The following is a 25726-nucleotide window of genomic DNA, read 5'->3' as shown; positions in this document are numbered from 1 at the left end:
AGAATTTTTAATATTTATTTTTTAGTTTTCGGCAGACACAACATCTTTGTATGTGGTGCTGAGGATGGAACCCAGGCCACACACATGACAAGCGAGCGTGCTACCGCTTGAGCCACATCCCCAGCCCCGACTCACAAAGTCTTAAAACCCTATTCTGATGTCCAGAGAAAATCTCTCCTTAAGGCCACAGGATCTCATCCCCAATCCATTGCCCTTTGGTTTACACTCAGAAAGTCCCTGACTTATCACCTTTCCAGGAACAGAGAAGAGATTTAATGAACTCAGTGGTAGGACTATTCCATTGAACCACTAGAACCGTCATTCTCTGTGTGGATTACCTTGGGGAGAGAGGGAATGGGGCGGGAGTGGAGAACATGTGTTTTATCTGTAAGGCTTCATTTTATTGAAGAGAGAGGAGGCAGCCAGGGAATGGGGACAATCCAGAAGCAAATCCAATAAAAAATTAATATCGGTTCTTTTGAGAGAGAACACATATGAATATTTGCTCTACTATGCTTTAATAGGAAAATACGAATTTCCTGAAAGTATCTTAATTGTTTTTCAAATAAAAACAATGGCATCATCAAATTATGATTACTGAAGCTGTTTAATCCAGATACATTTTCATTTTGCAGCTGAAACTACTTCAGCGCTGCTTTTGGTTTGTTTGTTTTCCATTTCCTGGGAAAGAGGGAAAATCCTTCAGTAGTCTCTGGCCACCATTTAAAGAATTTGCTACTCTTGAGTTGCTCAATCAAGCTTAGCTCCATCTGGCTGCTACCTGTCCTCTACCAAGTGCAAGACGTATCTGTATTTGTATGTTTGCTATCACTTTTTCCCATTACTCTCCCCCAGGATATAAGTTCCATGAGGGTAGGGACCTTGTCTTACTTACTACAATGTCATATCCATCTATCATAATGCTAATCACAGGATTATCCCTGCTCCACAAAAATGTAACTGGCCTCATCTACCAGTTTTCAGCTAGATCCCACTCATCTTTTCAGGCTCCTCTGGACTTTTTAGCTTTGGCCTTGAGGACCAGCCCAGCTCCCACAAAGTTACCTGACACCAGGCTACAGTAAGACTAACCTTGGAAAGATGTGTTATATCTAGGCCTCTTCCGGGACTTTCCAGCATCAGCTTGGGCTCTTTGGTATGTGTAAAAAAAGCCCTCAATATATAGTTGCGGCCTATATATTTCACTGGATATTTCTCCCTTACTCTCCTTTACCTAGAGTCCCTGAGAAGGCTGGGGACGTGGCTCAAGCGGTAGCGCACTCGCCTGGCATGTGTGCGGCCCAAGTTCGATCCTCAGCACCACATACCAACAAAGATGTTGTATCCGATGAGAACTGAAAAATAAATATAAAAAAAAAAAATAGAGTCCCTGAGAAAAGTATTTCTCTTCCCATCCTGCTGTAAGATTGCTGTTGGACATTTCAGAGTAGTTTCAAAACAACACCAAGAGCTGGGGGCAACAGTATGGTAGAGCACCTGTCTTGCATGCAAGAGTCCCTGGGTTCAATCCATAATACTGTAAAAACAAACAAACAAACAAACAAAAAGCTCATCAGTAAGCTGCTTTCTCTCATTTCTTTAGCAATTTCTTCGCTCCTTTATTTCTGCATTTTTACTTCCTCTGTAATTAACCATTTATTGTTTACAAGTTCTTACTTCCTCAAAACATATGTAATAATATAAAATTTACTTTCAGGAGAAAACATTTTGTCTCACACACCAAGTGGATGTCTAATGGAGAAAATAACAACAAAATCCCCCCAAAATGCCGTTAGAGATTTCTTCTTAAAATTAAAGTTGAATGTTTTATTCTGAAAAAGGAAGAGTGGAGGACAAGGAAATATGAGTTCTTACCTGCTTGTCCCGAGCCCTCCTGTTGCACTCAGGCCAAAGAAGTCATTTCCTCACCCTTGGCCTAGGAAAGATCATCACTTGAGATGCAAGTATCCTGCAGCCAGCAGGGAATTTCCATCCCAGGAACTTGAGGAGAAAAAACCTAAGAAACAGAAGGGCCACAACTCCACGCAAGATACTGTCACCAAGGCTCTGCATCCAGGGCTCTCTCCAAATTTTGCTGAATGAAGAAAGACGTCCCTTGTTTTTTTTTTTTTTTTTTTTTTTTTTTTTTTTTTTTTTTTTTTTTAAAGAGAGAGTGAGAGAGAGGGGGACAGAGAGAGAGAGAGAATTTTAACATTTATTTATTCTTAGTTCTTGGCGGACACAACATCTTTGTTGGTATGTGGTGCTGCTGAGGATCGAACCCGGGCCGCACGCATGCTAGGCGAGCGCGCTACCGCTTGAGCCACATCCCCAGCCCCCAACGTCCCTTGTTTTTACATCCAAGAAACAGCCAAACTGTCCCCTACCTATATGGGTGCGTGTTGGTCACCCAAATGGTTGTTTAGACCAGCGCTTTCTCCTCTTTTGAGAATCATTATCATAGCTGCTCTTATTTTGTGGTTTCATATGTAGCTCAGGTGTTCAGATAAAATTGAAAACCTTTAGCTCCAAGTTTTGAAGTGTATCCGAATAGCTGATAAGTTCCTATGATAGTTCCCAGAAGCTATAGAATGCCAACCAGCAAATTGGAGAATCAGGTACCCTTGATTTAAGTTTCCAGGATTTATTCCGAGATTTGCTGTGTCATAATCCTGCCGGCAAGATAATTCAGAGTGGTTTCCAGGTACCTCAGAGTTTGCCTAATACCACATGCTTACTTAGGAAGTCCCTGTTCTGTGCACCTTCCCAGATCTGGAACAGTCATCTGTAAATAGTCCACACTTTGTGTTTTTCCTCTTCTCTACTTGCCAGGGCAAGTATGGCTCTTATAGTTGACACACCTATGGAAGTAACATAGTTTTCTGATCCTAGATTATAACCAACATTTATCACATACTTACTGTTTATCCGATGTTCTCCTAAGAGATTCATATACATAGTGCTTTTAACCTTTACCACAATCCTATGAATAGGTACCCTTAGCACCCATCTTATATATGAAAAACAGATTAAGTGACTTTTCCAAGGCAAGTGGCTAGTAAGCGTTGGAGCAAAGATTCAGACCCGCTTAAGGCCTGAACTCTGAACCATCAGGCCACCTTGTGTCTCTGTGAGCTGTCCTTTCTGCTTTGGGGATCTAGAAAAAGGAAAAAGAGGCCTCACACAACTGATTTCTGAGTTCAAGAGGGAAAGGATAACCATCCCAAAAGATTATAAAAGCGGATTGAAAAGAAAGTGAAAAATTTAGGCCTAAGGAATTTGCTGCCAAAGGGCTGTCCAGGGGGACCCCTTGATATGAAGAAGAGGCAGATGTCTGCCGGTGAACTGTTCAGTCTGACTGGTGACATATGGAAGAATTTATAAGCGCTCTGAGTTACATGTGTGGGAATGCTGAAATATTTGAGTAGAGCCTAGGTATAATGGGTACCATAAACCATTATTCCAGCCTGGCAGTTGTGAACAAACAGAGGAGCAAATCCCTAGAAAACTCTGGGAAATGAAGTTTCTTTTTCTTTTTTGTTTTCTTCTCTTCAGACGTTGTAAGGAATGTGGTCCAGAAAAGGAGACCTAATTCCACTCTGGGACTCTCACATTCTGTGCCACAAAACCCAGATGGCTTAAATCCTAGACTCTTCTCCCCGCAGGAAGGTTTCCAAACTGCGCCAGGGCTCTTCGGAGAGACTCGGTTCTCCCTCTCTAATTTTGCATGTGGGCACCTTCTCCCCTCCCCTTGTGCCTGGCGGAGAGGGCGTGTTGCGAACCGCCTTGTGGCGGGGATCCAGCAGCCGCAGCTGTGCGGGGGTCGGCGGAGGGGGGGATGCAGGGGGAGCCCCGGGGACACGCAGACCTCTTGGATGCTCTGCGCAGAGCGCTCCGCCGGTCCCGGCACGCCCGCCCGCCAGTCCGGGGAGCTAGCCTTGCACTGCGCGGGAGACAAGAAGTAGCTTGCTTACAAAAAGACTATTTCAGCACGGTGCATAGGTAATTAAATCCATCTTTAAAAAGAGAAGTGGGCTGTGGGGTGTAAAAGCTGGGTCGGTGGGGCGTTCCCTAGGCAACAGGCTGAACACTGTCACTCCTTTGCAAACCTGTCACCCGGCCATGGCTCTTGTCCAGTGTCAAAGCTCCGAAAAAAAATAATGAAGGATATGGATGGGATCTGGTGAGTGCCAAGAGAAATTGCTTTTCTTGTGTTTAAATTCGGATTCGAAAAGCCAGAAGATCATGATTACTGACTCCATAAATCCATGAATAGACTGACATAGGGCTGGGGTTGTGGCTCAGTGGTAGAGGGCTTGCCTAGCGTGTGTGAGGCCCTGGGTTCGACCCTCAGCAGCGCATATAAAATAAAGGAATATACCAGCAACACTTGAAATTCATCCTTGCAATAAAAAGGGGTTAAAAGAAAAATACTGTTCACCTCTTGGTAGCAACAGGACTATGATGGAAAACTCCCGAACTCCCAAGGAATATGCACTATGAGTGTGTGTTTTTCCAAGTTCATTTCATGCTTTAAGGCTGCGACCCAATGGAGCAAGGACAGGGATTGGGCTGTCTGGGTGGGCGTGTGCCCACAGTGCGTGCTCTCCTTCCTAACCATGACAACATAACTTTCTCTTTGCTTTGTTTACCAGACTAGATCTCAACAATGGGGCATGTATAAACTTCTTGTATATTTGCTCTTTTCAGTTCTAGGGAAAATCCGAACCGCAGTGGGCAGTGCCCAACTTCTCATGGCCCAGAAATTCTACCAGTTCAGAGAACTGTGTGAAGAAAACCTGGTAGGTAATATGTCCCATCCCTATGATCTTCCTGTTCCTACAGCACCATGAGACCAGCACCAACTGAACTAGAACTGATGTTGAATCCAGTCAAGACTCCCAGGAGTCTCACACCTGGAATACAGAGGCTTTTAGTTGAATCTCAATTTCCCACTTTTCTTAAAATTAAAAATATTTTGCACTTAAAGAATCTTAGGAGGAGAAAAAAAAAAAACAAGTTCAAACTCCATTTCCTGCTCTTTTGTAACTGAAAATTTTCCATTTTCCTGGTTTTCACATGATATCTCTGATTTTATTATTCTACCAAAATGCGAAGCAGTCTGGTATTTCAAAAATGATGTTACAAAGAAAATAATTTTGGATCATGATTCTTTTTCTAAAATAGACAACAATGACTATTTTCTACTCAGAGTGTTCTGTTTTAATTCAAAGGGCAGAGTTCAGAGGTGTCACAAAGTATAGATTTGGTCTCTTGAGACAAAGGAATAATTCACTCTTCTGAGCATACAAAAAATAATAATAATAAAGCAAAACAAAGAAAGAAAAGTGCCACTACCAACAATGGCATTTTTTTTCCCCCAACAAGAGCATTTTAAAAGTTGATTGCAAACTAAAAGGGCAAGCGCTTCCTTACAAGTGCTTTGAAAAAAAAAAAAAAAAGAACACTATTGTCTCTATAAAACAATTATACAAGAATAGCTTTTATTGCACAACTGCTTTTGTCCAACTGAATCTAAAACAAAGAAAATTTTTTTAAAAATTTATTTGTAAAAAGTGAAAACATGATTATTTGCAATCCAAATGACCCAAAATATGAATTGAGAGCTTTAACTCTGTATCATGGCACTTTGTTTCTCCTCACAAGGAATCTCATTTACAAGGACAAATGCAGACTTGAAGTCATTTATCTAGCCAGGGCTCAATCAAGAAAAATATAAAGCATGAAAAATTAGCACTCTCCATTCCTCTTCTCCAGGCTTTTCTTTTCAAATATTTCCTTTGGGTGCCCCCCCACACACACATACACACACATACACACACACATACATTGATAGTTTCTTTTCTTCTCTCTCAGCAAATATTATCTGACCCTTTTCTACATTCACAGAAGTCTATTCTATATTATGAGATAATTTCTAGTAGTAAATATAAGTGAACTCAATTCAACAAATATTTTATTGAATTTCAGCTATGTGCCAAATGCAGAAATTCCACAAGTTTGCAAATTTGCTAATGTGTCACAGATTTTTTTTTTTTTTTTTTTAAGTACTGGAGATGGAACCTAAAGGCCTCACACTTGCTAGACAAGTGCTCTACTACTGAACTATGTCTCCAGCCCTTTTCATTTAATTTTTTTTTTAATTTTTTGGTGCTGGGGATTGAACCCAGGGGTGCTTAACCACTAAGCCAGATCCCCAGCCCTTTTTATATTTTATTTTGAGACAGGGTCTGACTCAATTGCTGAGGCTGGCTTTGAACTTGTGATGCTCCAGCCTCATCCTCTCAAACTGCTGGGATTACAGGTGTGCGTCACTACACCCAGCTTCATTTTATTTATTTTCTTGTGGGAGGGGGTACCAGGGATTGAATTTAGGGACACTCCCCAGCCACATCCCCAGCCCTATTTTTTATTTTATTTAGAGATAGGTCTTACTGAGTTACTTAGCGCCTTGCTTTTGCTGAGGCTGGCTTTGAACTCACAATCCTCCTGCCTCCGCTTCCAGAGCCACTGGGATACAGGTATGCGGCACAGAACCTGGCTTCGTTTTATTTTTTGAGGCAGGGTTTCACCAAGTTGCCCAGGCAGACCTGGAACTTGCAATCCTCCTGATTTAGTCTCTAGTAACTGGGATTATAGACGTGAGACACCAGGTCCTTCCTATGTCACAGATCATTTTTATGTGTGTGTGGTGCTGGAGATTGAACCCAGGACCTTAGTGCATGCAAGGCAAGCACTCTACCAACTGAGGTATATTCCCAGCCCCTAAATCTTATTTAACACAATTCTTTGTTTTTTAAATGTAAGAAGGCTCATATGAATCCATAGGATCCAAACAGGCCAATAGGTGTGTGAGGAATAAGTCACCAGGTACACATCACAGGGAACATATAGCACACCCTTATTATGAAGTAGTATGCAAATATTGTACAATTTTAGAGATGAAAGTGTAGCAAAATTTTTTTGAAAATTTTGCTGATTTCTAGGAAACGTTAACCTTGTTAAAGCCAGCTTTTGATGTTTCCTAATCCCTTATGGTCTCATATTTCTTGGCCACTGGAGAAACTTGGGTGACAAAATATGAGAATGACAGTTATAAGTGGACTGAAACAGTGTCCCACGGGGGAAGGAGGGCCAGTGGTGCTGGTTAAACCACGCCCCTGCAGAGAAGGTCAAGAGCCTACCACGTGCTAGTTGCCATGACAACTTTTAGTTTGCCAACTTTTAGATTTCTGATCTTGTTCAATCCTCACAACCATGTTGGAGTTAATAATGACATCACTGTTAGGATGATTTTACAGATAAGAAAAATAGGCATGGGGCTGGGGTTGTGGCTCAGTTGTGGAGCACTTGCTTAGCACGTGTGAGGCCCTGGGTTCAATTCTCAGCACTGTGTATAAATAAATAAAATCAAGGTCTAATGACAACTAAAAAAAATTTTTTTTAAAGAAAAAAAAATTTAAAAGAAAACAGGCATGGAAAAGTTAAAAAACTTAATCGGGACCACATGGTAAAAAAGGTAGAGCCAAGACTCAAATCTCAGTCTATTTGACCTCAGTCCCTCCAATCCCACCCAGGATTTGAGTTCCACTCCTCTCCCACATGGAGGCATCCCCTCCACCCCTGGTGGTGGTACCATTTAGGTCTACAGCTGCATAAACGTGGCACTATGATTGGTCAGAACCAGACTCAGACCTTCTTTCTTGAGTTCCTACTCTGAAGAGCAGAAAAATAATAGCTCTTTATTTAGAAAACACTTACACATTATCCTAGACTCGATTCTCAGGCTTAGAATGAATGGACAAAAGTTGGCTTTTTCCAACATAACTAAACCAAGGAACACGGCCTCCTCCTCCTCCTTCACTCCCTCCCACACCTCTGACCTCCAAGATGGCCTGGTTTAGATTCAGGAGTGAGCTGCCACTCCCTTTGTTGCAGGGGATCTCACGTGACCACTGCTTTAGGAGATGACTAAGCACGAAAGCCCTTTCTCTCTGTTTCCTTTTCTCTCTGTTTCCTCATCCATCTTTTTTGACAATGTGAGGGCAAAGAGGGAACAAATTGCTCATGATACAGAATTAAGGACATTTAATAAAGCATTACAAATAAACAAAAGAAAAGAAAAGAAACATTACAGATATTTGGGCCCATTGAACATTACTAATGTGGGGTAAGATGGAGCATTACCAATCCAAAATCCAAAATCAGTAATACTCCAAAATCTGAAACTTTGGGGGCACCAACATGACACTAAAAGGGAAAAATTTGGGCTGGGGCTATAGCTCAGTTGGTAGAGTGCCTGCTTTGCATGCACAAGGCCCTGGGTTCGACTCCCAGCACCACAAATCAAAAAGAGACAAATTCTACCCCTTATCTCATATGACAAGTCACAGACAAAATGCAGGTGCACTAAAGATACTGTCTAAAATTAATTTCAGGCTAGGTGCATAAGGTGTATATGAAACATAAATGAATTTCATGTTCAGACTTGGGTTCCATTCCAGATATCTCATGAAGTATATGGAAACATTCCAAAATCTTAAAAAGCTCAAAATCTAACTTCCAGTCTCAAGGGTTCTGGAAAAGGGATATTCAGCATATATTAGTTCTTACATTGGTGCATTGAAACATTGGTGCATTTAGTCAATAGGGCTATTAGAAGACTTCACTAAAACTCCAAAATAAGAAGAGTTTAGTTTTCAGTTACTAATAAGAACAAATATGTTGTAATATCATAAAACTATTTGGAAGACACTTTGCAAAGAATATTATCTATTTATTTTGACTATCTAAATGTTGAGGAAACTCCCTTAAAAAAAAAAAAACTAAATCAAAATACTACAAAGAGTTTCTTTTGTTAATTCAGGTATCACTGGAATGATTTGGTTTTGGTTGGGTTCTGGGGCCTCAAGCACGCTAAGCACGTACTGCCCCACTGAACTACTCCCAAACCCTAGAATAGATTTTAAAATACTGAATCCAGTGCTTCAAATTTTTGGAATTTATTTCTTCCAATGAATTTCAGAACTATGTAGTTTTAAAACTGTAAAATTATAAATACATCTTTATTTGTATTTATTTTGAGCCAGGTCAATAATACTAGTCCATTCATAGATATAAAAGTTCTTTACAAAAGAGACCAAAGTTGATACCAGACAGAAGCTGCTGACACAGGCAGTTTCCTGCCATCTAACCAGTGCCTTAAGCCACTTTTGTGGATATCAATTGGCAATGAGTGTGACATCTTCAGTCTCTTGATGTGGTTTCTCTGTCTTATAAATTAAGGTTCATACTTTCTATTGTCATGGCTAATGTGAATAGAGACAAAGAAAGTCAATCCTTAACCACTGAAAAACGTTTATGAGCCATTACAGATGTATATCTGTAATGATATCTATACACACACACACACACACACACACATATATACATATGTATCTGTAATGACTCATTTCCTAGAATAGGAAACACACACACATAAATTCATATATAAATACATATATCTGTATAAATAGATATTGTTGTCATATTTGTTATATTATTATGTTATAGCCCATTTAGAACCAACTAATTTCCAAATGATTTTGTCAAAGCAGTCATATGACAAAATGACTTGCTGTAACATCTTAATTGCTAAGCACATAGTATTTTGAGGGGCTGGGGGTATCCCTCAGTAGTAGATCAATTTCCACCTATGTGAGAGGTCCTGGTTCAATTCTTTGCACCAAAAAAAATAAAAAAATAAAGAAAGGAAAAATAATACTTCAAAAATATTATTTTTAAAAATTTTTTAGTTGTAGGTGAATACAATATCTTTTTTTAGAGACTTTTCTTTTTTTCTTTTATTTAAATATTTTATTAGTTGTTGATAGACCTTTATTTATTTAGATGTGGTGCTGAGAATCGAACCCTGTGCCTCACACATGCTAGGCAAGCGCTCTACCACTGAGCCACAATCTCAGCCCCTCAAAATCTTTATTTATTTATTTTTATGTGGTACTGAGGATCAAACCCAGTGCCTCACATGAGCAAGGCAGGTGCTGTACCACTGAGCCACAGCCACAGCCCCTCAAAAATATTATTTTATTAGTCTTCCTTTGTTATTCAAGTATTTCACACAAAATGAATATTAAAATTAATCTTAATTTAAATTCCTCATTTGTTCTCTGAATAAATTGTATGACATGAGTCAAGTACCTACTCTAATAATAATATACTTTTTAATAATATACTTTATTACTCTAATAATAATGTATTTTCTCAAAAGTGGTATTTTCACTTAAACACCATATGCTAAAATGCATCCTGTAATAGGATTTTCCAAACATGTAGACCCTGCCCCCTTACCATATCATATGCATGCAATCATTTTGTTGTCTCACAACAGAGGAATTTTACAACCTTGACATTTGAGAATCACTGTCTCAAAACGAGGAGTGTATAAAATTACCATTTGTAGCCTCACTTTTATCTCATATCTAAAAACTAAAAAGAACTGATCCTCCTTATGTTATTTGAAGTATTTGAAAATGCCTCTTTGGTCCTGTTCTTGCCGTGGATCTTCCTCTAAAGCATGAATATTTTTCTTTCTCTTATACAGAATCCTAATGCTCATCCAAGGCCCACCTCCCAGGATTTGGCGGGGTTTTGGGACATGCTGCAGTTGTCCATAGAAAATATTAGTATGAAATTTGATGAACTTCATCAGTTAAAGGCCAATAATTGGAAACAGATGGATCCTCTTGACAAGAAGGTAGAACAATGTAGATTTTGTATGGTTCATTTAAAAACCTGCACAAACACTGGACAGTCTAAATAGGCTTCTGCATTCAGTCCTGCTGTTTACAATGTGAAATGGAGCTGATATCATATTAACTTCATTGTAATGACAATGTTTACCTAGTAATCATTTGGGATATTATCTGTAATATGTTTCAGGCATATTTTTAAAGAAAAACCTGTCTTTGTGAATTGGAAAATGGGAATGTAGCTTTTTTTTTATTTTTTATTTTTTTGTTAATTAAACTTTAAGTTTAACCATTTTAGTCACTGGAAGGAACTGCCTCCATTTTGCTTTTTAAACTAAAATAAATGACATCTTCAGCGCATGATTCCATAGAGAAAGAGTCCAACTTCCTTATACCCTTAGGATGTGTTTCTGAGAAAACTAGGAAGCCCTGAAAAATAACTGACTTTGATAACCATTTCATAAATACAGTAATAAAGAAACCACTGTTGTTCAAGTTTAAAAATATACACCATAAAGTTTCATAGTAATCATAAATGTTGGGATTTTTTTTTTTTTTTTCAAAAATTCTACTTTTGGTTGACTTGCTTGGGGAACATTGCTCACTGGGGTCCTCATGCAACAGTTTAGAAATAAAGACTTAAATTATTTTACTTTAATTAACCAACTGTAATTGCACATTTGATTACGGTGGTCCCAACAGGCTCATACAGATATCCAATGTCTACCTCCCAGGCTGGCCCATCATGCATGATTTTTTAACCCTTTGTCCTATGACCTAAAGACAACAGTTCTAAGAGATTTAACCTCTGAAAGTTAGGAATGGCTGTGTCCCTGAAACAATGGTGACCCTGCTCTTTTCAGGTCCCCTCACTATCAGAGAGCTAATAGCAATCCAGTTCATTCCACTGTGTCCATCCTAACAGGTTTCCTGGGGTCCCTGGGCTCCCAGGAGAAATCTAGCCCAAGGTCCCATCTGTGAGTAGCAGGAGGGTGATGCTGTCATCACTGTAGTCTCTCACCTTCAAACGGGTGGTTTTTATATTAAACATGAAAGTACTATTGATGTACATGTGGCCTCTCAGTTGGGAAGCTAAACATTGGATGCCATTTCTTTATTTGTAAAACTATTTGTTAGAAAGATTTTTAGATTGGTCTTATTTTAAGAAAACACTACAAGTGTACACATGCTGGTAATTTAGTTTCCAGTATGGATCCATCTAATTCCTCATTCATTGATTATTTAAAAATTAATTGCTGGGCTGGGTAGAGTGTTCTTAGTTGGTAGAGTGCTTGCCTTGCATGCACTAGGCCCTGGGTTTAATCCATAGCACAAAAAAAAAAAAAATTGCTAAAGAAAAAAGTTATGCAAAGAAAGGAAAATGACTAAAAAGTTTCCAGTATACATACTTTTAAAAATATGCACTGAGTTCCCCAGCAATGAAGATTATAAATGTCCGAAAGAAGTGATACTAAGAAGTATTATGTTACTTATTGCTATCCACACAGTGAATCATTAGTTAGCTTAATTTTTCTTCAGGGGCATATACCAGGGATTGAACTTAAGGTCACTCTGACACTGAGCCACACCTAGCCCTTTTTTTGTATTTTATTTAGAGACAGGGTCTCACAGAGTTGCTCAGAGATTCACTTTTGCTGAGGCTGGCTTTGAACTCCTGATCCTCCTGCCTCAGCCTCCTGAGCTGCTGGGATTACAGGTGTGCGTCACCATACCTGGCTTAGTTAGCTTAATTTGTAAGATTTTTATTTTTCTTAATGTGCCTTGTCTATGATCAGATCACAGCTTTACATCACCCCAGCAGCCTGAGAGAGAGAGAAAGAGAATGAAAAAACACGAGTTAGTGGAATACTGTTTGTGCTCTGTGCTTTCCATTTGTCTCCTTTCAGATCACACAGACTCCACCTTAAATAACTGGGGCAACTCCAACTCTAAAACATTTAATTAGGTCCTTCTCACAGGTGAGCAAAGAGGAACTGTTGTGCGAAGCACACATCTGCATCCATGTTAAGACCCAAAGTGACATGTAGAGAATCTCTGAATCCATATTTTAAGATAATTTTCACATTAAGTTTTATACAGACTTGGGATATTTTATCTAAAATGGAAACATTGAATTTACATAGACCTTTTCACAGCCTGAAAACTCAATATGCTTTTCCTAAAAATCATTTGTGGTTTCAATGCCCTCCTTTCTCACTGCATTTTTTTTTTCTTGTCAAAGGGATGAATGGCTGTGTTTGGCAGTGGCTTTAACAATATCTGTTTTATGGTTTGCTGCTGATAAGAGGGATGATCTCTTCCAGTCCCGTGTTAAGTTTTCATGGCACTGTTTCTGTCCCTGTGATTAGAATTGCCTCCTGGGCCACCACAGTCATCCTGAGGAGGCCCCTAGGGGCTGACGATCCTGGAAGGATCTTTAAGAGTCCTGTTGGAATTGGCTCCTCTCCCCAGAGTAAGAAACACCAGTGTCTCCCTTCTCCGGTGACCCCGTACAGTTTATTGCTGTGTGTTGGTGTGTGACATGTAAAAGGGTATATAGAACTCGCTGTGGCACCAACGAAGCTGAAGAAGACAGTCTCATAAACTCTTCCTCCTTTGGTTCCTTAAAGTCTGGGGGTGAGGGGAATGGGAGGCTGGGGGGAACCCAGAAAGAGAGCTGAGAGTTTTTTCTACTCTGAATCAAGCTTTCCTCCTCTAGAGAGGCTGCAGAATTCTAGATGCTTCTGCTTGCTGCTGCGCTCTCCTGGCCCATCGCTGGCACCAGGAAGAGTCCGGAGTCTCCAGGGAGACTCACACTCCAGGGGCTGGGAGCCCCAGCCTCTCAGCAGGGGGGTGCATTTTAAATTCCCACAATCCTGCCCTTGAAGAAACCTATAGTTTTGCAATCGAGCCTTACCCTTGGCCTTAGGTTTGCTGGGACGTCCACCCCTCCTGCCATCTTTTGAATACCCAAGCCAGAATAATGAAGAAAAAAAAAAATAGACATGCAGTGCGCAGATCAGAACTAACCACTCTTAGGTTAAAAAAAAAAGAGAGAGAGAGAAAAAAAATGAAATGTGTGCGCGCGTGCGTGCGTGCGTGTGTGTTTGTGTGTGTGTGTGTGTGTGTGTGTGTGTGTGTGTGTTTTCTAACCACTGACCTATCCCAGTCTTTCCCAAGCTTGTCCTGAGAAGCTGTGTAATGTCCTGAACCTTCTGCTTTGATCAGGAGAGAAGGGCCCCTCCTCCAGTGCCAAAGAAGCCGGCGAAGGGCCCCGCGCCGCTGATCCGGGAGCGCTCGCTGGAGAGCTCGCAGCGCCAGGAGGCCCGCAAGCGCCTGATGGCCGCCAAGCGCGCCGCGTCCGTCCGCCAGAACTCGGCCACCGAGAGCGCCGAGAGCATCGAGATCTACATCCCCGAGGCGCAGACCCGGCTCTGAGCGCCGCCCGCCCCGTCTCTGTGGCCCCCTCCACCGCCCCATCCCCGCAGCCGTCTCCCCGCACCCCTCCGAGCCCGTCTGTTTCTGAGCTCAGTGACTTCCACTGTCGTGGTGTAGTGGTCCACCTCGCAGGAGCCGTCCCCCACCCCGCCCCCGGCGCCGTCCCGCTTCCCCAACCAATTGGCCCATCTTCACCGAGCTGCGCCCCCTTGATTTCCCGATGCCGGCCCCCTGCCTCATACAGAGATCCAACCCTTTATTTTGTGGGCCAAGCCAAACCCACCTGTGTAGAAACGACACCTTTAGGTCACCTGCCATCCTCAGTTCTTCTCAAAGCTAGTTGTGTTCCTAGAGCTCAGCAATATAAAACCATAGGGTATTTCAGAAATCCAGAATCACACGGCGATCCTTTGGGACTTTCCGTCTTCCACATGAAAGAAACGAGGGCTCCGATTCCCTTTATTTCCCCTAAATGGTTATTCTTTTTTTTATTATTATTATTTTAAAAAAAAAAAGCAGATGGAGCACTTTATTTCCAACCTCAGATTATCACACCATCTCAACCGGAATCGATGAATGACAAAAGAGAGAAGGGACCAAGCTGGCCTGGGGGTGGGGGTGGGGGAGACCTGGATGTGTAGGATTGCAGGGAGAAGCGAAATCTGCAGGTGCTAGGGGCACCTGCACCTCTCACAGCTGCACAAACTGCCTCGCTGTTAACTTCATCAATCACAGCTTCAAATGTCTCAATCAGCAGAAGATTGTAAATTTGATCTTTCAGGGAAATTAATCTATTCTGAAAGGCAATAAAAAATGAAGAAGGCAAGGCAAAGCGAAGGAAGCGCTGATGGTTTGAGATAATGCATAAGGGATTTTTTTTTTTTATTTTTTGTCCTATTATTAAGAAAAATTTAGGCCTGAAATGTTTTCTCAACTTTTATTGTACTATGTATATTATATTGTCGTTGTGGCGGTGATTTTTAAAGGGCAGAGTGTTGCTTCTGTTAATTTAGCGTCCATCCTGGTGGACCTGGTTAATGACACACACATAAGTATACATCTCCTTCTGAAGCACTGTAAAGGGCAGCAAAGCTGTTTTCAGAGAAAGGTTTGGGTTTTCCTATCATCCCTTTGAATGCTACACATCCGTCTAGTTGAACCCACTCGTTCACATTTCAGGTATATTTCCTTCTTTAGCCTCTTCTGCTTACTATCCAGAGTTCGCTCACTCCCCACCATAGGATTTTGTCCTATGTCAAATGGAGAAACTAAGTTTATTATCCCAATAGACATGCTGCCTCACTCCAAAGAGCTGTCATTGTCATCTTGAGGTTCCAGGTAGGGAGAGATGAAGTCTGACCTGCAGGGGTCAACAGCCATGAGGAGGGGGAAAGGTTATATGATTCAGTCATAGACAGAAGTCCAGGCACTGGGCAGAGTATGTTGGTTTACATTTTTAGTCATGATTGATGGGCAGTATGCATTGGTGACTAGCTGAAGATGTCTTCAAATGCCCTTACTCGTAGCAGTTTAAACATTTAGAATGTGGCGATCTTAAAGTATCACTGGCATATTATGTCCAGTTCACACCTTAAAGCATTAGAAATTTGCCATTGAACAAGAAATGAAAGACTTTTTTAAAAAATAAAATATGCTTGCACCAGAGAAGCTTTTAAAAATAATAATAATAATAATACACTCTCATAGCCAGGTGCTAATTTAATTTTATTTAAGAGAGGTGATGGGTTCTGGCAACAAATACTTTCACAGACATATTCTAAAACCACTAGAGAATTCGCTACCTCTCAGAGCCATTGATGCTTTGAGCTATCTTTATCCACAGGGCACAAATGTTTACTGCTGTGGTTTACAAGAAAAGGGCTACTAACTTATTTAAAAAAACAACCAACCAACCAACTTTTAACTAGGGTAAGCCAAGCACCTTTCTGAAAGTGCTTTGTAAAATGGGGGGAAACAGATTTTTGAGCTTCAAGTGTTTGCTAGTTCAGAAGAACACACCTTTTCTTACCTTGTAGCAGCAATGAAGTGTCACATAAAGTTTGCCGCAAGGAAGGCCAACTGTCATCTTGGGTCACCTATGGTCACAGTCACTACTGAGAATGACTTGGAACTCAGCAGAGTAACAGGAAGGAAGCAGCATCCATTCCCTAACCCATGTTCACACCCATGGCGCTGTGCCCTGAGGCAGAGTTAAGATCCGGATTAAGAAATCGATTTCTAACATGATTAAGACCATCCTACAATATTTTCTTTGGAAACTGATTTAGCCCAGGATATTTTAAAGAGAGACAAGATAAGGCCTATTTATCTTGTCTAAGCGAATGGTATTTGTATATTCATAAGCTATTTTTGGTAAGAATTTTAAATCTTTTAGCTGACTGCCTACAGGGCATCATGACCTTTGCCTTCCTTAAAAAACACAGTTTAAATTGTACAAACACTTTATAAAAAGCTAATTATTGATGTTAGAACATGACCCCCCCCACAATGCTATTTGCTAACCACTTGAACCCCTAAACTGACATCCATGAGCTTAACCTTTGTTACATTGTTCTTTTTGATGTAATTTGTAGATATGTTTTTTAGTTCATAATGGAAAATGTATGTACCCTGAAAAATTACTTATTTTGTTTAACTTTGGTACAAAGGTGTTGGGCATTTTCTTGGGGCGGGGGGGATTACAAAAAGAAGTTTGTCTCCCACATCAAAAAATGTTCAAAGAAATTAAGTATTTATTATATTTTTTGCAGATGTTTCCATACAATTCACATAACCTTTTTGTAAAGAGAGATGAAGAAATGGATTAAAGATTTTTAATATTTGAAATGGTAAATAGAACTAATTTATTTGTAATATATTTCTGTTATTTATAGATGTTTCCTTAATGTTTTACTGTGCATTACCACTTTAATTTAAGCCTTATCCTTGTGAATTTACCATTTCTTTTTTAAAACATGTCTAGATGCATATTTTAAATAACTGGAATGTAAATCACTAGCATATCTGAATTCCCAAATGTAATTTTTAAAAATTATTTTGGTTCGGAAAAAAAAAAAAGATTCATTTGAAAGCCTTCAGATGGAGGGGTGGGGAACATTTTTATGGCTTTCTGAATTGGAATTTCATAGGCTTATTTACCTAGATTGTGTGTGGATAAAAAAAAAATTGTAAATAGATGAACGTTTCCCATAATGTAAAAAGAAGAAATTAATAAAATAATTAATGCACCTGCTTTCAGGTCTGTGTGCTTTCAGTGGAGTCCCGTTTCTTCGAAAACCTGAGTAGTTGTTTTTGGAGGGAAGTAGTTCCGTGATGATTCTGAACTATTATAACATAAGCATGTTATTCTTACTTTTGCATTGTAACAACAGGCATGCTACTCACTGTTGAGTATGGAGAGATCTTGCATTCTATTTAAAGTATTTCAGTACTGAAGAACTATAAAACCCTTTTACACTGATAATCATAGACACATGGAATTTTGAGTCAGGAGCAGCAGAAACTGTTGCAGTCAGAATTAGGTATACTTTCTGTTTGCAGTTTTTAACCCTTCAAACATATGCAAATAGATGTATATTTTGCGCACTTTAATTTCTTTTGTATACCTTTCACCCATTTGGTTTGGGACACAGTTCTCCAGCTAGGAAAATCAGAATAATGTTTTGTGGTTTTCATTTTATCCTCACAGTAATAAAAACAAAAACAACAACAACAAAAAACTGTGCTCACTGGGACTGGGGTGTACTGCAGTGGTAGAGTTGTGCCTAGCATGCATACTTCTCGGGTTCAACCTCAGCATCATCATCACACACACATAAAGAGCAGGGTGCAGTGGTGCATGCCTATAGTCCCAGCGACTCAATAGCCTGAGACAGAAGGATTGCAAGTTCAAGGCCAGTCTGGGCAATTTGGTGAGATCTTGTCTGGAAGAAAAGAAAAGAGAAGAATTGGAATGTAGCTCAGTGTTAGGCAGCACCTGGGTTGGATCCCCAGTAATGCAAAAAGAAAAATCAAACTGCTTACTGAGGTTTAGTGACTTGCCCTCCAGTGACACAATTTTGAATGAACAGATTTGAATCTAAAATGCAAGCTTTTATTCAGTTCCTTCTTCAGGGTCATCTCTATTGTTCTTTTCATTTTAAAATTGGTAATTATTCGCACTATCAATTTCATCTGGCTTTCATCTAGGTCATATTCATAAACGTTTATTTTACATGCACAAACAGGACGAAAAAGTTAACTTTGTTTTACAAAGTGCATTTGCACTCATCTGTTAGTTGAAAATGACACAACTCTAAAACCTGTGTCCACAGTGTTTCATTCCCAAGCCCCACCAAATTCATGGACAAATCCATCCACTTCTATGTGGCAAACTTGGGAACTGGTAAGCACAGTAGCCACTTTTTCCAATTTTTGTACATAAGCAAGACCTATGCAAGTCACCAAATTAACACCATGTACTTTTTTGTGGGGGCAGGCGTGCTACCTGGGATTAAACTCAGGGACACTCAACCACTGAGCCACATCCCCAGCCTTATTATATGTTTTATATAGAGACAAGGTCTCACTGAGTTGCTAAGCACCTCGCTTTTGCTGAGGCTGGCTTTGAACTCTTGATCCTCTTGCCTCAGCCTCCCTAGCTGCTGGGATTATAGGTGTGTGTCACTGCACCTGGCAACACCATGTACTTTTGAAACTGCTTCAAAAGAGGAATGATCCAGCCATTGAATCCCTGTGAGTACAACAATCTCATTATTTTGGTGCATGTACTAACTATTCATATAATCTGAACCTTGATCATATTTCTCTTTTCACAAATTAATTCTTCTATTTCATTGAGGCTCCTAACCATTTCAGCCAATTCCCAAACAAAATGAGTTAGCTTTTGAAGGTAGAAATTCAAATTTCAGTGACATCATTTCCCATGTTACAGGGTCCACCTTTCCCACCCTGAAAAAAAAAAAAGGAATTTAATTTTTTATAGAAATTGGACAAAATTGTTTGCTTTGAACATGCTGTTCTTTTTTTTTAATATATCTTTGAAATTCATCCCTTGAGAATATACATTGATTTTGCTTTAAATAAATGACATATTAAAATCACCGTGTCTGAATGTGTTCATTCTCTAATGCCATTGATAATAAAAAGTGCTGAAATTTACTTCTGGTTTGCTCAATGGGCTGACTTTCAGCTGCTAAACCAAGATGAAATCAATTTCTTTTGCAAACAGAATCTAGTGGCCCTGTCTGAAAAACCCTCGCTAGGTCCTAATTTACTAGTACAAGTTTACAAAAAAGGTCTTAAATTCCCCTGTAAATCAGGTATTATCTCCCATGAAGCAGAGAGGGGAGAATAGTGCTACTTCTTGATGCAATGTTGTCCTCTGGGCTTACTGCTGGCTCAGGAGAGGCAGCCTCAGAAAAATCACAAGAATGTGAAGCCCCACTGTGATTCCTCTTGGCAGTCAAGAGATTATTCCCATACATCTTCTATGTGATTAAGCACAAGCCTGAACTTACAGAACGTGGCCAAAAGCAAGCAAGCTTTGCAGCAAATGCCAAAAGTCAAGCTCTGCCCTGGAGCTGACCAAACTGTTGCCATTCATTGCACAAAATGCTTTCACTACGCTGATAAAGGTGGTCACTCTCGCTCTTCTCATTTTTAGACTTTCTTGTTTGGAGAAGGAGATGCTAATTTCATCTGGAAACTTGATAGGTCAATCAGTGTCACTAAGAAGCTTCTATTGAGTTCTCCAAGGAGAAAACTCTCTCACTTTAGAAAGGGGGAGGGGGAACAGTTGTCTCTTCCGTTACATAGGGAAAAAATGCATTCTTCCTATTGGCTCTGCAGGGGGTTCTTAAACGACAAGGACAGCTCTCTGTAATCCGAAATCCTGGTGTTTTGCTGTTTCTGAAGGCCAGTGGTTTACAAATAGAAATATTCCTGCACAGAGAGGCTTCTGAGATCTGCATATACAGCTGTCCTTCCTCACCATTAAGGATGCAACCAACTGCACATCAGAAATATTTCAAGGGGCAGGGGGGCTAAACATGTACAGACAGTTTTCCTTGTCATTATTCCATAAATCATACAGCACCACAACTACTTACATAGCATCTACATTGTACACTAGGTATTGTGATAAATCTAAAGATGAGTTAAATGTATACAGAAGCATATGTGCAAGTTCTGTGTGAATACGACACCGTTTTATATAAGGCACTTGAGCGTCCACGAATTTTGGTATCCAAGGAAGGTCCTGAAATCGAGGATACGGAGAGATGGCTATATAGTCATTGGTTGATGGATACTTCCTTCTTTCTAGGGCTTTCAAGTCTAACGCCGACCGGCAGCTTCAATTATGAAAGATGAGGAGAAATATGCAAGGAATTACATGATACTGTATTTGGCCCCATAAAGTATAAGTCAAGGAAATATCTCCCTAGATTAAAATTAAAAATTCTACTAACTGAAAAGGGGAGGTCTATTTTAGAAGGATTTGTTTGTTTGTCTTGGGGGAATACTTTCTTACTGTAGAACAATTTTACTTCTGTCTGTGACACTTTAAAAATACCAGATTTGTCACTTCTTTTCCTTCCAGAACAAGACCCCCCCCCACACACTGTGCTTTACAACATCAGCCAAAGTGAACTCTAATTCCCAAGTGGGAGAAGCAGCATCCTGAAAAGACAGAACACAACATAGGTGACAAAGAGTCCTTAAAAGACTTGACCCTGGAATTCCTTTCCAGTTTGACTGAATTTGACCCATTTCTTGAGTATGCTCCTCTCCTCCCAAAAGTGTTTAGGGAAAACTCTTCTTTGCAGTCTAGACTCTGGGAGGGCTTGGTGAGCCTGGCATTTCCAACATTGAGCTTTGCAAACATGAAAGCCACTCAAGGGCTCCCAAATTTTTTTCTGAGGATTAGTCAAGCAAGGTAATAAATCTGGAAAGATTGAAGAGGATCCTTTCCAACGAGGTGGTATCTTCATATCTAGTCTTGGGTTGGTGCACCAAGGAGCCCTTGATTAGCAAGCTGAAATCCACGAAATCTTACAGAGTGAAAACTTGATCAATCATTTGGAAAATTGGAACAGTGGAGACATGTTGGCACAGGAACTTGGGGATTTCCAAAAAACGAATTCAAGGGAGTGTTAAGTGCTTTGTAAACAGTGGTGAAGTGAGGGGGGGGGGGCTCTATTCAGATAATTCAGGATAATTCAAGAAACAAGGAAAGAAAGCTAAACATCTTAATAAGGAGGATCTAAGATATTTTAGCTTTAGCCTACTTAGGATTTCTCAATGGTTAGATTCATCGTGGTCTCAAGGGCTCTTGATCTGCATATAGGTTATGAGGAGGTCAAGGGCCAGCTATTCTTCTAGCAAAGATAACACATTAGAATTGGGTTAAATATTCAACTGAGAGAATTTAGGTTAAACATTAAAGAAGTGCTTACCTAAGACAATTGTGAGATCTAGGCTACCATGAGAAACTTGATACCACGTGAGAATGACAGAAATCTGTCACCTGAATGATCTTTGTCAAAGAAAGCAGGACTTTCAGGGCTGTAGTCTAAATTTGTCTGTAAGATGGTAAGTAAACACATAAAACATGGGTTTCCCTACCTCAGGATCCCTGTTGGCTTCAGCCCAAAGTTGTAATTCTCCTGCAGGGTTTCTGTCAGCAACTCCAGATTCACAAGATTCATGAAGACGAAGGGAAAAGTCTCCACACACTGTATCAGAAATCCCAGGTATTATTTTGCTATTTTTGCTTTTTTTTTTTTTTTTTGGTTGCAATGCTAAGGATAGAATCCAGGGCTTCAAACATGCTATACAAGTGCTGTGTGTCATTTTAATGATAATATTCTGACTTGTGGTAGGGTAGGAAAGCCCTGCCATAAGCCCTGCCATATTCCTGAAATATCTTTCTTTTGCGGGGATGGAGAGGAATACTGAGAATTGAACCAGGGGCACTGGACCATTGAGCCACAACCTAGGTCTATTTTGTATTTTATTTAGAGACAAGGTCTCACTGAGTTGTTTAGCGCCTCGCTTTTACTGAGGGTGGCTTTGAACTCAACTCGTGATCCTCCTGTCTCAGCCTCCTAAGATGCTGGGATTACAAGCAGGTACCACTGTGTTGGGCAATACCAGCATTTCATTTAGAAACTTGACTTACCCTCTTAGCCTCAAAACTAAGAAATAACTGTGCCAAGAAATAACTGAGCTTTTCTGAAAGTGGGTAAAACCTCAGATTTGAAACCAGACTACCCAGTTTGAACCCTGGCTCTACTCTTTACTGACTGTATCTTTTTGGGCAAATCATTTTACCTTCCTGTGCCTTGGTTTCCCCATCTATACAATTAGGATGAAAATATTACCTATCTCATAGGATTGTTATAAGGTTAAGTGAAATAATATATGTAAAGTTTCAGGCAAATGTTCAGCATTCAATCAGTGTTCACTATTGTCATTATTAAGCCTTTTATGTTTACTGAGTATGTGCCTTGTACCCTGGATGGACTGTTTTATGAGTGTTCTGTAACTTAATCCTCATGATACCCATGAGGCATCACTATAAGTGAGTTGTCAAGAAAGTAGAGGGCACTCCAGGGTCAAGGGTGATGCAGATATTGTTTGAATCCAGCCCGACACTAGACACTTTGTTCCTATGTGTGTGACATGGGTAGGACAAAGCAACTTATATATTGTTGATTTTTTTTTCCTGGTAAACAAAGAGTGCTCGTCTAAAAATTCCAAAGAAAACAGAAGGCTGTACATGCAGCAAGCCTGCTTTTCACTCTAGTTTCTATGTTCGTCCTTCCAACATTTCTTTGCACATTCAGATTTGTGTCCATTTTCCCCCACAACGTGGAAGCACACTACACACCTTCCTTTTTCATTTAGTTATGTATTGCTCCTTTTCAGAGCATGTAATCTGCCTGTTATTTTTAATGGCTCCACAGTCGTAATATGCTAGTAAGTTCTACTGCTGGGTTCTGGTCTCTTCCCATTGCTTATTATGATAAAAAAAAATCTGAAGTGAAAATCGTTTTATCATGCATCTTTAATATCTATAGATTGATTGTACTCTATAAACAAATGAACATCTTTCTTTTTTTTTTTTCTTTTTGGTACTGGGACTTGAACTCAGAAGCACTTAACCACTGAGCCACATCCCCAGCTCTATTTTGTATTTTATTTAGAGATAGGGTCTCACTGAGTTGCTTAGTGCCTTGCTGTTGCTGAGGCTGGCTTTGAACCTGCGATCCTCCTGCCTCAGCCTCCTTAGCTGCTGGGATTACAGGCATGTGCCACCGTGAATAGCTTTGCATATATTTTTTTTAAATATTACCAAATTCCTTACCCAAAAGGCTATATTAATTTTCACTTGGTCAAACATGTCTGAGTATACCTTTGCAAACAATAAAACAAAGCATTCAGAAAGTAAATTCAGAGGGTTGAAGTTCATGCTCCAGGTTCTTGGATCAATTCCCAGCACTGGAAAAAATAAACAAAATACAGAGGGTATATTCAGAGATGTGTTAATTAAAAAAATAAAATAAAAATTAGCTAGGCACAGTTTCACATGCATGTAATCTCAAGTATCTGGGAATCTGAGGCAGGGGGATCACCAGTTTAAAGTCAGCCTGGGCAATTTAGTGAGCTTCTGTCTCAAATTTTAAAAAAGGGTTGGAGATGTGGCTGGGTGGTAGGTTTAATCCCCAGTACCACGAAACAAAGACAAACCCTCTTTTATTTAACTATTTTTGGGTTCTTGGTAAACAAATAGTCCCATAAGAAGATGGTGTTAGTTCTGACACCCTTTGCAGTTCAACGTAAGAATGTGCCCTGCTTTCTAGAAAGTAAGAAATATCCAGCAGGTGTTCTCCTCTCCTCTCCTCTCCTTCCTCTCCCTTCCCTTCTCTCCTTTTTCTTTCAGCACATGTCCTGACAAATAAGAAATCCGAGTTTCCCTGCGGGGGCAGGGCCCATTTCAGAGCCTGTGACTTTTGAGAACTCTTTGTCATGAGCAGAAACTCTTCATTTCCCAGAGGCCACCCTTTGTCACACTACAGGGTGCAAGCCTTTCCATCCTGTAGTCCCCGCTGCCCCTCACTGGCCGGAAGTCACTGCCCACTCTCTAGTGGGTTATACCCAGCCCCAGTATCCTTGCTGTGACCTGGAGAGTCGTTTCTGCTGCAGTTAAGACAAACAGGCCTGTGTCTTTTCACATGCATTAGAACAACGCTTTTCAGTGTGGAAATGCACACAGAGAACTTCACACAACAGCTACAACTTTCGAAGGTCTGGTCAATATTTCAGTTCCAGGCCTGGAAAGAATTTGCTTTGACATTGAATTTAAACAACGATTTCTTCATTCCATATAAAATCCCAGCCTAAGCTGTTCGTGGCTCTAGTAGCCACTTTCTACAGTTGAGAAGGTGGGGGAACATGGCAAAAGAAAAGGAGGCACCCTATAAAGACACTAGAAGCTACCAGAAAAAAACAAAAAACAAAAACTTGAAAATGACCCCAATACTCTGCCTTTTATGAAATGTTCTAATAGATACAGAAAGTGATGATGAATGACTGGGGGTGGGGGGCTAGGCCAAGATTTATGGACAAAGTGGACTTTGACTTGTAGGCTTTTGACAGCCAGGAGAACAATGATTCTCAAATATCAGTGTTCCTAGGAATTCCCCCCTAAGAATCAGCCCCCTGCTGCAGATCCTGAGTGGGGGGAGATTGCCCAGAGTCCATCTGCATTTCTAACAAAGTCAACAACGGAGGCTCATTCCGGATTGCAGGGGCCACCCTCTGAGAAACTGCCCTCCAGCTGTGGTTTCAACCTGGGGTGCTGTAAGAAACCTGCAAAAGGGCTGGGATCAGGAAAGCTCAGTGGTAGAGGGAGGGCTTGCCTGGGTTCCATGAAAGAGAGAGAGAGAGAGAGAGAGAGAGAGAGAGAGAGAAGGGGAGGGGAGGGGAGGGGAGGGGAGGGAGGGAGGGAGAGAGAAGGAAGAAAAGAGAGGAAGGAAGAAAATCTGCCTAGAAGACCAATAACATCAGAAACTGCAGGGGAGTAGGAGAGGGCCAGGGGCCTCCATGTTGCTGCACACTTTTGTGCAAGGCTGAGAACTCTCACCATAAAGGCATTTGAAACCAACGGAAAGAGGTGGAGCCCAGGCCTGGAGAGCGTGGGAGCGGTGAATAGTCAGGGAGTCAGTCACAGGTAAACACATGACTCGAATGACAGGCTCCTCCGAGGGGTTGTATTTTAACTCCTATGCCAGGGCAGGGACAAGTGAGAACTCGCGTCCTGTGGACAATGCCCTTACTTAAAGCATTGCTTAAAAAAAAAAGAAGAAGAAGAAAAGAAAAGAAAATACATTGTGAACCACTTAGGCTGGTCCCAATTTCTCAATTTGTGTCCAAGGAGCATGTGTCAGGGGCATATGTGACTCTCAAGTCAGGTGTGAGATTTCCTGTTGAGA

At 40.5% G+C, this 25726-nt stretch overlaps 1 protein-coding gene across 20 annotated transcripts in view; it reads left to right on the top strand.

Annotated features, from left to right (window-relative positions):
* The window catches only part of Dlgap1 (DLG associated protein 1), an 878199-nt gene extending 860739 nt beyond the window's left edge, over nucleotides 1-17460 (top strand). For 17 of the 20 annotated variants that reach the window (XM_040274808.2, XM_078030334.1, XM_078030332.1 and 14 more), the window contains 3 exons: nucleotides 4711-4802; nucleotides 10622-10774; nucleotides 13998-17460. In XM_040274808.2, coding sequence (XP_040130742.1) covers nucleotides 4711-4802; nucleotides 10622-10774; nucleotides 13998-14207 — 455 coding nt within the window. In that variant the 3' untranslated portion in view covers nucleotides 14208-17460. Of the gene's footprint in view, nucleotides 1-4710; nucleotides 4803-10621; nucleotides 11432-13997 lie in introns of those variants that run through there. The other 3 variants (XM_078030335.1, XM_078030340.1, XM_078030339.1) reach the window with 1 other exon arrangement.
* Nucleotides 17461-25726: the final 8266 nt, after the last annotated feature.

Source organism: Ictidomys tridecemlineatus, chromosome 13 (assembly GCF_052094955.1).
Source record: "Ictidomys tridecemlineatus isolate mIctTri1 chromosome 13, mIctTri1.hap1, whole genome shotgun sequence".
NCBI classification, from domain to species: domain Eukaryota; kingdom Metazoa; phylum Chordata; class Mammalia; order Rodentia; family Sciuridae; genus Ictidomys; species Ictidomys tridecemlineatus.
Note: the sequence above shows the minus strand (reverse complement) of the source record. Positions and strands in the feature narration are given on the sequence as shown.